General features: G+C 31.9%; 1 protein-coding gene across 1 annotated transcript; it reads left to right on the top strand.

Moving 5' to 3' along the window:
- Positions 1-7207: 7207 nt before the first annotated feature.
- On the top strand, positions 7208-11869 carry LOC125224052 (sulfite reductase 1 [ferredoxin], chloroplastic-like). Its single transcript, XM_048127393.2, has 8 exons — positions 7208-7547; positions 8916-9698; positions 9782-10078; positions 10233-10430; positions 10757-10891; positions 11003-11119; positions 11203-11361; positions 11441-11869. The coding sequence occupies exons 1-8, from the start codon at positions 7365-7367 to the stop codon at positions 11645-11647; spliced, it is 2079 nt and encodes a 692-aa protein (XP_047983350.1). The 5' UTR covers positions 7208-7364; the 3' UTR covers positions 11648-11869.
- The last annotated feature ends 2689 nt before the right edge of the window (positions 11870-14558 follow it).

Raw genomic sequence — 14558 nt, 5'->3', positions numbered from 1 at the left:
CCATCATTTACTTTACTCTCTCTTATCTTTCCTACTTTTTCCATCTCTCTTATTTATTTAATATAAATTCTTAATCTATGTACCCAAAAGTTTTATCTCAATTTTTATGGAATGGAGGGAGTAACATTGTTTGACCTGACACGAGTTTTAAGAAATGTAGTGAAAAGTGGGTGAAAAAAGTTAGTTGAATGTGGTCTTATTTTTATATACTCCATATTAATTTTAATTTTATAATAAAATATGAATGAGATGAATGTGATGTCAATTACCAAAAGTAGTAGTACAAAGTAAGGGTATCACTTAATCGGGGACAAACTAAAAAGGATATTAGTGTCAATTAATGAGAAACGAACAACGTAACTTTTGTTATATTTAAATATGTAATTAATAATGAAAGTATGTAATTATTATGAGTATATATTAAGTACTTATATCATTTGGACTATATATTTGATCAAGTAAAACAATGGATTACTAAATACTATGATTTTCTTGGAAGATTTCAAAATATGAGTTAACGTAACTTTTGTTATATTTAAATATGTAATTAATAATGAAAGTATGTAATTATTATGAGTATATATTAAGTACTTATATCATTTGGACTATATATTTGATCAAGTAAAACAATGGATTACTAAATACTATGATTTTCTTGGAAGATTCCAAAATATGAGTCTCAATTTGCTGATCTTTCGATATTAGGAATTAAATTTGCTGACCTTTTAGAATATGGGCTCGAGGTATGCATATTTTTCAAAATAAGAGTTTTTAACTCTTTTATATTTATTCTCTTTTTTTTTTCTTTATGATTTCCTTTCCCATAATTATAAATTGACCAAACTATCCTTTGACCCAATTTTTCAAAAATTCATTCTGCTGCACTCCAAACTAGATTTTGCACTCCACTATCCATCGCGAGTTCGTCGAAATCGGTTATCACCTGCAAATGGAGATTATTTGGAGAATCCTAACTGATGTAGTGATTAATATTTCACTCTTAATTTTCCCATTTTTTTGGTTCTTTTTTTAAGGTGTGTGATTGTGTCTGTGTTGGTTTTCAATGCGTATTTGTAAACTCCACACACGCTCTGCGGCCATAGGCCTTAGACTTGGATCTTGGCAATGAGTCTTTGGCCCTGAATCGTTAGGCTTGAGAATTGAGTTTTATTTGAGCTAAACTTATCATGTATACCACAGAAGTGGACAAAATTAAATTAAATGATCAAATTCAGCTTGGACACAATGACACATGACAAACTCATACACATGTCCTGAAATGTGTAGACTCATTTTGTGATCAACGAGTCGTTCAGGTTTGTCCCTCAAACGAACAACGGCGTGAGACATATCGAGATACATCATGTTCTGCACACGTCCAACCCACGTTCGAGAAAGACGCCTATAACGGTTGCAACATCGACCGTTTCTCGCCAATCGTGGAGGCAGCAGCGTTGACTCCAGCAGGACCACAATGCAGTGGACTATGTTGATAAATTAAACAGTCACTCCATGCATATGAACACACTTTTTCTCCGCATAAGCATAAATCATCTCTCTATATTCTTCATAAGTCGAAGTACTATCCTCGCCATTGCAATTCGTCAAAGATTGTTATCGAGATCTATTTGGCAACAAATTCTAAATTCACAATCGTTATACTCCTTCCGTCTGATGCAACCGATTGCTTTTCTCTTTTTAATTGTCATGCTACAAATGATTAATAGTAGTATCTATTTTTTACGATTTCACTTATAAGGAAGGAGTTGGAGGAAGTACAATTTCACCCTTCATCAAATCGCAATTAAATTACAATCTCTAAAAATTTATTACCTTTCACTTTATCATTCTTTTTTATAGTGAATCACATACTCCACTAACTCATTTCCTTTCACATTTTGTTATAAAACTAATATTATAAAAGTAGGATCCATATACCACTAACTTTTTCAACTCACTTTCCGTTAGAGCACTAGCAATGGTGACCTATTTTCGGAGCCCATCTCAGAGCCTATCTCCATTTTCTCCTGCCACGTCAGCAGACCCATCTCAGAGCCTATCTTCATGTAATGAGAGCCCATCTCAGAACTTATCTCAGAGTCTATCCCATTTCCACATCAGCACTATTTTTATATTTTACTTTTAATTGTTAGTCTGAAATAAAATGATATAATATAACAAGAAAAATAAATTTAAGACAATTCAATAAAAAACATTTCATTAATAAGAAAATATCCTACATTTATAAAAAATATCAAAAAAAAATAAACTAAAAATATTGATAAAAACCATTAAAAATATTGTGACTAGAGAAAAGTAAAATGTAGAGTGAGATGAAATAAAATGGGATTAAATGTGAATAATTAGTGGGAATGGAGTATATATAGAGCATAAAAAATGAATTTAAAAAAAGAAGAAGAAGAATCAACCTAGCCGATACATCGGCTGAGGCGTGGAGGCCCAAAAGAGTGGCCATCGGCTCCCTCTCCACAATGGGAGGGGGGAGGCGATCGATCGGCCTTCATTGCTACTGCTCTTCGGCTCCCTCTCCACAATGGGAGCGGGGGAGGAAGGCGATCGATCGCCCCCCATTGCTACTGCTCTTACATTTTTTAAAACACGTGCCGAGTCAAATTGTGACAAATTATAAGGGACATGAAGGAGTAATTATATTTTCTCGTCCTAGTTTAAGTAATGTATTTTATAGAATGAAAACAATATATTTAATAAATTAAGTACTAGTACAAAATAGTAATCTATCGTCCGTGAATAGGAGTCTCGTTTTGCTATTTTAGTCCGTCCGCGAATGAGTCCCGGTTCACTTTTACCATAAACGGTAATAGGGTCTCACCTTCCACTAACTCATTACACCGACATTTCATTTAAAACTAACATATACAAGTGATACCCCTATTTCACTAATTTTTTTTCACCCACTTTTCTTAACATTTTTTAAAATCTCGTGCTGCCAAGAGATGAGACTCCTAATGGCGGACGGAAGTAGTAAAGACAAAATAGTAGTAACAAATTAGCATAAAAATAAGTGATTAAAAATAAAATAAGAAAATTGAGCTTGTGTAGAATACGTATAATCTATACATATATAAAAGGGGAGTTTTGGGGATATTTACATGATTGCCATTTTGAATTAAAAAATATAATTTAATTTAAATTGATTTTTGTTATTAAAAATTATGGATCTTAATCGGACAGTTTCATATATCAACCTTTTCTTGCCTAATAAAAATTATTGTGGTAACTGCAATAGACACGTTTTAATGCCTGATAAAAATTAATGATGGTAACTACAATAGACATGTTTTCATGCCTAATAAAAATTAATGATTGTAACTGCAATACACATGTCTATATTTCTTTTTGGTGAGCTAGACTTTGATGCTCAAAATGGATTAGATCATTAGATGCATTCTCTAACATCTGCAGCAGTAGTTGTGATAAATGATTTGAGGTACGAAATTTTTCAGTTTTGTATATCCAGCTTCATTTCTATATATGGAGCATGAGGAGTGTACTATAGAGTATATGTATTGATCTCCCGGAGTTACAGGTGCTCGTGAATTTGAAAGGGTGAGCAGAGAAGGTAAACCAGATGACTTTCTAAACCCTAATAACCATTTTCAAGAGTTTTGAGAAAAATCTATTTGTAATTTAATTAATTTAATTATAGCCTTTAATAGAGAATTAACCGCTCACTATGGCTTTCAATTCAAATCTTGATGGTCAATGAATGATTGTTATTAAAACATATTATGTTATACGTTTCTTTTATAGCCGAGTAGAGTGAAAATTTTATAAGATTCTTGTGATAAACGAGGGAAATGAAAAGGTCTTGGGAGTCAAAATGTTTTAATATAGGATCATTATAAATATATGGTTTTGGTACCTACAAATCCGATCACTCATTATATTGTATTTTATGCAAAATTGTGATGTGGTGTTTCTATTCTTACCATTGGGAGAAGCTTTGCATCAGGTCATGATTCTTTGTATTGATCGGCGTCATTCAAAAAAAAGATGAGCTTTAACATTAATCTTCTTTAACAAGGACTTAAAGGGGAAGAAGAAGGAATGGATTGTGAGCTTCAATTTAAATCTTCTTCAACAAGGATTAAGAGAGGAAGAAAAAGAGATGTAGTGCGTGTGGTTGCAACAATTGCACCGATAATGGCCAGGCGGCGATTTCTGAGGGGAAAGTTTTTCACCAACTAAAAAAGATAAAAAGAGGAAGACGTCGGTTTCAATTTTGTAAAGATGAAGGTCGGAACGCTTTAATTTATTCAGTTACCGTGAAATCATACATGCATTAAACTTACTATCATGTTTTTCACAGACACATGTTCTCAAGGTCCACATCCACTGTCATGGTTGCAAGGTTGCATGCGTAAAGTGAAGAAAGTGCTTCGAAAAATTTATTAGAAATGGGCCACTTACACCTTAAAAGGCCTCATAAGGGGGAGGGTTATCCACACTTATATAGAGGAGCTAGGATCATCACCAAGCCGATGCGGGACAAGGATTTGGAGAATTTAACAAAATCCAAGGTAAATAGCCGTAAATACATTTCTAACTACAAAAGATCGAATGTCGAATGAGATAAAGGATATTGTTTTACCTCACCAACTACAAACTGTTCAACCTTGCTTTTTTACATTTTATCTGAACGGATTGATGGTGTAGGCATCTACGAAGTGAATATCGATGCAGATGAAGCACACAAGGTGACCGTGTTGGGAAATGTTGATGGCGAACACTATCATATTTTACTCTGTTGGAAGACTATCATAATGTAGGGTGTATGATATTTTTTAAAATTACTACTACTAATTTTGGAAAGAAAAAAATATATATAAAATTATGTTGGTAGCGAATTTTGAGGGCTGATTCTAGAGATGTTTTTCTTATTTATTCACTATATTAGTTTAAATTCGGCGCTGATTCAGGGTTGGGATGTATTGATCAATTACTTTAAGGCCATGTTTGGTTGCCAGGATTCTATCTGGGAAAGTAATCTGATTCCTTAAATTTTAAATTCCTTTGTTTGTTTCGGTTTTTAATCAAACTGGGAAAGTAATCAGAATCCGAGAATAAGGAAAGTGAGTACAACTTTCCAGGATTCTGAATCCTAACTTTTCTTAGGTATTCTTTTTCCCAGTTTTAGGATTCTTACATTTTTAAGCAATATAGTGTAGTTTTATTATTATTATTATTATTATTATTATTATTATTATTATTATTATTATTATTATTATTATTATTATTATTATTATTATTAATTACAATGTTTTAAAAATAATTTAAAATTATAAATCATAGTACTTAATTTCACAATAATAAATAACTATAATTAAAATTATCATAATTATAACTATATTTTACATTAATTCATAATAGTAATTAATAATTAATAAATAAAATATAATTATATAATATAAATTGTATAATAAATAATAATTATTATATTTTATAAATTAATAGTTAATCAATAAATTCATAGTGCAACTTTATTTATAAAATATATTCAATTATAATATCCGTAAATTTATAATTATAATATAATAATTATTATATTTATTGTTATAATAAATGAGTATAATACTGCATGTAACTATAATTATAATTATATTATTATATATTATGATGGATACTCCATGTTTAAACTATCCATCATAATAATAAGTATAATAATATAATTATTATTATTTATAATTAATAATTTATTAAAATTTTTATAATATTATTTTTTTTTATAAATAAAATAATAATAAGTATATTTTTAGTTTGGTGTTTAGATTAAATATAAATTTAAAATCTTGATATTTTCAAAATACAGGAAAGTAAAGTTACTGGGAATCATATTCCCGAGATTCATTTTCCCAGGAATCAGAGATTCATTTTCCCAGGAATCATTTTCCTTGCCAACTTTACTTTCCTGCCAACCAAACATGGCCTAAATATGTTACTATATGCTTTGTGTAAAATTATGGGGTGATTGAGAAATTATGCGAAGTTTATTGTGCATTGAGTCCAACTTACCGCCTATATTAGTTTTTTAACTATAAAAAATGCGCCCATGAGGCCATGAATATAACTTATGTTCCAATTAGTTAATATAAGTACTACTGCTTTTTTATGCTTTACAATACTAATAAAGAACTTGAATTATATTTGATTAATTTTACATGTAATGTAGTGTATAACAAAGATTTCCAAAATTTATAGTTGATTTCTCTTTTATTTAATTCTTTAATATAATAGGTTTTTATTTCTTAGTATGATTTAATAATAGAATACTGTAGTATGTGAATAATTGTTTCATATATATTATTATATTTATTATATACATTTTTGTTTATCATTTTTATATGATAATATTATTTCTAATTTTATATCATTAATTACAATATAAAGCAATGTTTTAGAAATATCTCATCAATCCTCATGAAAAACACCAAAGTTTGAGAATAAGTATTGATGTTTTTAAATATTTCAACCAAAGTTTGAGAATCCATAAGTATTGATGTTTTTAAATATTTCAACCAAAGTTTGAGAATTCATAAGTATTAATGTTTTTAAATATTTCAACCAAAGTTTGAGTGATCAATAAAGTAAAATTGAACTGGGACGGAGAGAGAATTTTATTGATATTTGGCTCATTTGTTGGTCATGATGAGTATATTTTAAAGTTAAGGGTTTAGGATTTAGGTTTCAAGGTTTGGGTTTTTAGTGAATAGGGTCACTATATTGCAATAAAATGAAGCTCGACTAGGAAGTGTCTCGCCAGTGCAATCTTAAATTATTGCAACGTAAACTTGCCCCTGCAATTATAACTCAACGGTTAATTCATATTTTCACAGAATTAAAATTCTTTTTAGTTTTAAGTCTGATATTTAAATGTCAATATAGTTTATTAAAATGCTAACACAAATATGTGTTGAAATTTTAATGTGATCGTATTGACATTTTTAAGAAAAATTAGCATTTAAACACACTTTCTTGTGTCCATGTAGGGTTAATATGATTGAAAAAGTATAATCCAAAGTAAGAGGATATCGAATATTCTATTGTTTATCATTTCACAAATTTTATTTCGCATAATGAAATAAATATGAAGAAATAAAAATGACCCGTGCATCACAGGGCGTGATACTAGTAGATACGTAACGCCACACTCGCTTCATCGCTACCACCACAATCAAGTGATCAATTCTTTCTATTTCTGCTTCACATTTTTTTAATTCTCCCCCATAAAAGAAAGAAATATCACACCTTTCATTTTCATTCAACATCCTCCCTCCACGTTTGATTATCTATCTTCTCTTTCGCTGTGTGTTTTTAGCCACTAGATGACGACGTCGTTTGCTGCCGCTGCCGTAGCCGCAGCCAAGGACCCTGCCATCCCGATTTTTCCGTCCACCTTCACCGGCTTGAACTCCGCTTCCACCTATCTTCTCCTCTCCAAACGCCCCCAGCGTTTCCACTCCTCCGCCGCCACTCCACATCACTCCTTCATCAGAGCCGTCTCCACGGTATTATTATTATAACAATGTGCACTGATCGTCAATTTTTTATTCCTTACTGCTCAATTCCAGCTATAAGAAATCTATATGAAATGAGAATTAATTAAAAAATTAATTTCTAGTTTATTCGTTTGAAGATCTATTGAGGTTTATTATTTTAACAGTGTAGGCAGATGGAGCTCTGTAATGCTGTATACTCCTAATTTGTCGTTTCATTATTTTAAAATAGTATTGGTAGTAGAAAAATGGCTGCTAACTCTGAGGCATCTATAATATTCTATACGGTATAGAAAAATCAAATAATAAATAGATTTCTAGATTATCACACTAGAGTTTGAGTTTTAATGTTCATTTTCTGATGGAATGCAGTTAGTGTTTGAAGATGGATAAATGTGAAACATCATACCACTTGGGAAATTAATGGATTCAGCTTTTTCTTGTTTCATTTCAAAACTAGTATTGCTTATTTTTGTTGTCGTTGCGAATATAATCTTCAAGTATATATCAGAAGTCGAGTGCCTCTTTCGGATGTATATTTTGTTTGACCAAAAAACCTGCTCACAGAGTATCGCCAACCTAACCATCAACCAACACCATTTGGTTAATTTAATATTGGAATAAAAAAAGTGTCATCATATTTAAATGGTTCATATGACTCCTTGAGACAAGAGTTGTTCTCTGATTAGATTTTCTTATGTAACTGTGCATGTTTCTCTCTGCTCTAGTAGTCACCAGAAAAATGACTAGAGATGGGAATCTTGACATTCTAAACTTTTTTTGGCAAATGTCGTCATGTGAGTAGAGAACCTAGCCTGTGTGTTCCCCATCAGACCCGAAGTATCTAGAACCTTTTGCCTATCTTCCTTCTATGACTCAGATTATGTTAATACCTAAACTATAATTAAGGGACCAATTAACAACAGGTACATGTAAATAAATAAAAAAAGATGAACACATGTTGATTGGCGACAAGTCAAGGCCTCAAGAACCCTATCATGCCATCTTAGTCCTTCTTTCTTTGGGTTGGAATAGAAGGAAGGCTTAATTTATTTGTCGCGGTGCCTCTCGCCAAACTGGCACAATCCATCAAACTAGCATAATCCATGTGTTGGCTACACTCATATGTTCTCTACTTCTCTTATTATGACACATGATGCTGCATATATACCCAATTGTATGCTACTACCATAACCTTTCTTTAAAAATTTTAGCTCAAGAGAGTTCGCTTTATATTGATGATCTTAACCTCCTCACTGGTGTTAAACAGTGAGTGTTCACCTTTCCTTTTGTGGAAAATTTTTGGTTGAACAGACTGTGCTATAATACGGTTCTTCTTCAGCTAATTCATTATTTTATTGATATTGCATTTCTTCACAGCCTGTAAAGCCAGATGCTCCTGTTGAGCAGAAACGCAGTAAGGTCGAAATAATCAAAGAGCATAGTGACTTCATAAGATATCCTCTCAATGAGGAGTTGTTAACTGATGCCCCTAACATCAATGAGTCTGCCATACAATTGATCAAGTTCCATGGTAGCTATCAACAGTACAATAGAGATGAACGTGGGGGAAGGTCTTACTCCTTTATGCTCCGTACTAAGAATCCTTGTGGAAAGGTTTCAAACCAACTCTACCTGGCCATGGATGATCTAGCCGATCAGTTTGGGATCGGAACACTTCGTTTGACTACTAGGCAAACCTTTCAACTTCATGGCGTTCTAAAGAAAGACCTCAAGACAGTAATGAGTACGATCATTAAAAGCATGGGTTCAACACTTGGTGCATGCGGTGATCTGAACAGAAATGTTCTTGCTCCTGCAGCACCCATCTACCGAAAAGATTATTTGTTTGCCCAGGAAACTGCAGAAAATATTGCTGCACTCTTAACCCCACAGTCAGGTTTTTACTATGATATGTGGGTGGATGGGGAAAAAGTTATGTCTGCAGAACCTCCTGAGGTAGTGAAGGCTCGAAATGATAACTCCCATGGTACAAATTTTACTGATTCACCTGAGCCCATCTATGGAACTCAGTTCTTACCAAGGAAGTTCAAAATTGCGGTAACTATACCAGGAGACAATTCTGTCGATCTATTTACAAATGATATTGGCGTGGTGGTTGTGTCTGATGCTGATGGCGAGCCCCAGGGCTTTAACTTATATGTAAGTGAATTTATTTCAGTTGGTTTATTGCATGCTATCCTTGAAACTCCACAGTGCTAATTCTGATACAATGATCATTTAAGGTTGGTGGTGGGATGGGGAGAACCCATAGAATGGAGAACACCTTCCCTAGGCTGGCAGAGCCATTGGGTTATGTGCCAAAGGAGGATATATTGTATGCTGTAAAGGCTATTGTCGTCACCCAAAGAGAAAGTGGAAGAAGAGATGATCGCAAATATAGCAGGATGAAATATCTAATTAGCTCATGGGGAATTGAGAAGTTCAGAGCTGTCGTTGAGGGGTATTATGGAAAGAAATTCAAACCTTGCCATGAGTTGCCTGAATGGGAATTTGAAAGCTACTTGGGTTGGCATGAGCAGGTTAGTTTTATTGTTAAAAGTATGCTTTGTATTTTTTGTACTTTCTCAATACGTAAGGAATGTTTTTCCTTTTACTTCCTAAGTATTTCATTACTTTTTCTATATGTTTATTCTTGTCTTTTGTAGTTTATTGTACAAATACTTGTTTTTATAGGGAGATGGTCGACTATTTTGTGGCCTCCATGTAGATAGTGGTCGAATCAAAGGGATAATGAAGAAGACACTACGAGAAGTAATTGAGAAGTATAATTTGAATGTCCGCATTACCCCAAATCAGAATATCATTTTGTGTGACATTCGTCAGGCATGGAAGTACCCAATCACTACTGTTCTCGCTCAGGGCGGTTTATTGGTGAGATGTTGGCTGAGAATATTGAGATAAGTGTGTTATGATAATCTCTTATGCAATGCAATATATCCAGGTAGGAAGAGATTCAGAATGCTACTTCTGAATTGCAATATACCTGAATATAGCTGGAATTGATTGCATTGCACGCAAGAAATTCATCATGGTTATTTTATTCCAAATCACTTAACTATTTACTACTATTGTAATTTACTTAGTGAAAGAAAAGAGCAAATATATATGTAAATTTACATCATCATATTTTACTCCATTGGGGATGAGTCGGCTTTTTAATATTTCAAGAGGCTAATATGACCCATTTCTTTTGATAGCAACCAAGGTATGTTGATCCTCTGAATGTGACAGCAATGGCATGCCCAGCTATGCCACTTTGTCCTTTGGCAATTACAGAAGCTGAGCGTGGAATACCTGATCTCCTTAAGCGAGTCCGAGCTGTTTTTGAGAAGGTATAACTCTTTTATTTCTGGAAATATAGTCATACTGATCTGGAAGATTTCATTCAGTTTTGAGATGATCCATGATACTTGCTGATGGAAACTCATTTCACATTATTTAAGGTCGGCTTGAAGTATAGTGAAACTGTGGTTATGAGGGTAACTGGCTGCCCCAATGGTTGTGCAAGACCTTACATGGCTGAACTCGGCTTGGTTGGTGATGGTCCAAATAGTTATCAGGTGAGGGAGGATGTGTGCTTTGACATTTACGATGCTAGTGATCATCTTTATTGGCAATTTAATGCTTGTATACAACGGCACAGTTTTGGCTAGGAGGGACGCCCAACCAAACTACACTTGCAACAGTGTTCAAAGATAAAGTTAAGATTCATGATTTGGAGAAAGTTCTAGAACCTTTGTTTTATCACTGGAAACGCAAGCGGCTCTCCAAGGAATCATTTGGCGAATTTACAAACCGCATGGTAGGCAGTTGATTTGGATAGAGGTATGGTATATTAGTTATACATTAATCACAGAACTAAAAGGCATTGATTTGGACAGGGCAAAGAGAAGATGTTGGAGTTGGTGGATAAATGGGAAGGAATGCCACAAGGGCCATTGCGGTATAATTTGAAGCTTTTTGCTGACAAGGAGACGTACGAAAAAGTGGATGCTCTAGCGAAACTTCAGGGTAAGAGTGCTCATCAATTGGCAATGGAGATTATCCGCAATTTCGTGGCTTCCAACCAAAACGGTACGATTGAGTGAACCGAAAAATATTAATGGTGGTTAAGATCTCATTTGCTTGCCAGTGTTGCACCTAGTTTTTATTTTATTTTTTGAGGCTGTTGAATTCTAGGTTTAGTTTTGTGCGAAGAATAATCGCTCATGGTTCGCACTTGAATCCTTTATGTCAGAAGGTTTATAAAGTATTCTGTATATGATTTATACAATTCTCATATACTATTAGATTGTATTATATTCAACTCACACATGGATGTGAACTGAACTTAAGATCTTAAATAGTGTATAGACTGTATTATGTCCAAGTAAAATTAAATAGAAAGACAAACCAAATACCTCTCACTAACAGTTGGTAACTAGCATACATAGGTAATGCCCATCTTCTTTGTTTGCTTGATTATTTGTAGTTTACTGAAATTAATTACTAACAAGGATATTTAAGGGTCTGGTCTCCGTGTCAACTTTAATGGAGGAAAATACAATTTTTTTGGCAAAACACATCTGTCCTTGTACCTACATATTTTGTTTTAATTGGTCCTTATACAATTTTTAGTTTCATTGGATTTTATACCAACGCATTTTGATTTAAGAGGTTTTCATACTTTTACTTTTTTGTTGTATCTTTATTTAATGGAGTTAATGATTTGATTTACTTTTGTGTTAGTTAATTTTTGTTTCTGTTGTTTATTTATAAATTAATTCGGTTACAATATTACTCTAATTTGAAAAATAGAAAATATATTGATATTGCATGTTATCAACGTTATAATTTTTTTTAATTTTCTAATACTGTTTGAATCAATATTGTAACTAAATTAATTTTAAATAATAATAATAAAAAGAAATAAATAGCACAATGAAAGGTAGTTAAATTCTGAAATACAACAAAATTAAAAAATTAGTATAGAAACCTTTTAAATCAAAATGTATTAGTGTAAGTATGAATGTCAGTACAGTTTGTAACATGTGGTTGACCCAAATAGCCCGTTTAATTTTAAGGGTTTAGGGTTGGAAATTTTCAACCCGATCAGCTCTCACCAATTAGATCGCAATTTGAATGGGCCAGACTTGAATCCCAATGGGCTGGTCTGGTGGGTTAGATCTAGATACAATTGTCTATTATTTCTTCATGTTTGACACATAATTTGACATTAATTTGACATTTCATTAATTATATTTATATATACTCTCTTTGTCCCACTGAAGAGACCCACTTTTCTTTTTAGATTGTCTCGCCTAAGATGACCAATTACTAAAAATAGAAATCCCTTTAGCTATACTTTATTCCCTCTCCGTTGATCTCTCCACCTAACACACAAAATAAAATTGTATAAAATCTCATCCCGCCCACGGAAGAAGTTATCTTCCTTGGGACAGAGGGAATATATAAGTATAAAAAACCTTTAGTTTTATATTTAATATACATGTTAGATTTTTATTAATATAATAATAGATAAATGAATCAAAAAATTCATATTAAATACTCCCTAAGGCGTGAGGGCATTTTTGGACATTCATATCTAGGTATTGAATATGATATTTTCTTTATCTCTCTCTAGTATTATATTATGATATATTCTAATAGTTTGAATACCTAAAATGATATTTTCAATTCACTTTTTCAATAACTTTATGACAAATCATCTTTCTTTCTTTGCATTAAACTATATAAAGTAAAAAATTTAAATAAAAAATACTATGAAATTCTTAAATGTATTAATTATAAAAATTAAAATTATAAATTTAACTAGAGTGAACTACAAAAATGGTCCCTGGACTATGGGTTTATCTTGCTCATAGTCCCTGAACTTTAAAAAATATCGTCAGACATTCCTGGACTAAGGGTTTATCTCGAAAATGGCCCTTTTCACTGTTTTCGGTCAAAAATACCCTTTTGGGGGATTTCGGGGGGTTTGGGAAATTTGGTCTTTTTAAACTTTCAACATTTTAAATCTGATATTATTTCAGTTATGTACTAAATCTGATATTATTTCAATATTATCATTCTTCTTCCCTTTTGTCATCCTTCACTTTATTTCTTTATTTCAATATTAGATTTAATTTTATAAAATTAAATTTTAAATTTTAATTTTTATATATCAATAAATTTATTTAATTATAAAAATTATTAAATAACAATAATTAATAGTCATAATCAATATTTGATAATGTCCAATATTTAATCAATAAGGTGACAACGCCTTAGTTTTAATCAATATTTAATAGTTTTAATCATAAATATATCATATAACATGATTTATTCTGAAATAAATATGCATCTAATGTAAGACTAAAATTTTTAGCCTTACAAAAATTTTGTAGGATCAAATTTTTAGTCAACTTCATAATATTCAATCACAAGCAATTATAACAATCGAACAAAGGCTAAATAAAATAATTAAAATTTACTAGAAAATTTCAACAAATTCTATATAAAATTTTGAGTGAACTACAAAAATATTCCCGGGACTACCGTTTATCTCGCCATTAGTCCCTGGACTTTCAAAATATCCCTAGACAAAACCTGGACTAAGCGTTTATCTCGGAAATGATCCTTTTTCACTGTTTCGTGACAAAAATACCCTTTTGGGGGGTTTTGGGAGGTTTGAGCAATTTGGTATTTTTACACTTTAAATCTGATATTATTTCAGTGATGTACTAAATCTGATATTATTTCAAAATTATCGTTCTTCTTCCCTTTTGTCATCCTTCACTTTGTTTCTTTATTTCAATATTAGATTTAATTTTATAAAATTAAATTTTAAATTTTAAATTTTAATTTTTAAATATCAATAAATTGTTTAATTAAAACTATTAATTCATGGGCACTATAAATATTGATTAAAACTATTAATTTTTGTTATTTAATACTCCATCCGTCCCACGTTACTTGAGACGTTTCTTTTCGACATGAATTTAAGAAAGTTGTATTTAG

This window comes from Salvia hispanica, chromosome 1 (genome assembly GCF_029641045.1).
Source record: "Salvia hispanica isolate PSC_SH4W2 chromosome 1, Shi_PSC_v1, whole genome shotgun sequence".
NCBI lineage: Eukaryota > Viridiplantae > Streptophyta > Magnoliopsida > Lamiales > Lamiaceae > Salvia > Salvia hispanica.
Note: the sequence above shows the minus strand (reverse complement) of the source record. Positions and strands in the feature narration are given on the sequence as shown.

What these genes read in the sequence shown, in the direction of transcription:
- LOC125224052 (XM_048127393.2), top strand. Translation starts at nt 7,365, where the DNA reads ATGACGACGTCGTTTGCTGCCGCTGCCGTAGCCGCAGCCAAGGACCCT. An exon ending in CCCAGGGCTTTAACTTATAT is followed by an intron (nt 9,699 to 9,781) that starts GTAAGTGAATTT and finishes TGATCATTTAAG; the next exon opens with GTTGGTGGTGGGATGGGGAG. An exon ending in ACTTGGGTTGGCATGAGCAG is followed by an intron (nt 10,079 to 10,232) that starts GTTAGTTTTATT and finishes TTGTTTTTATAG; the next exon opens with GGAGATGGTCGACTATTTTG.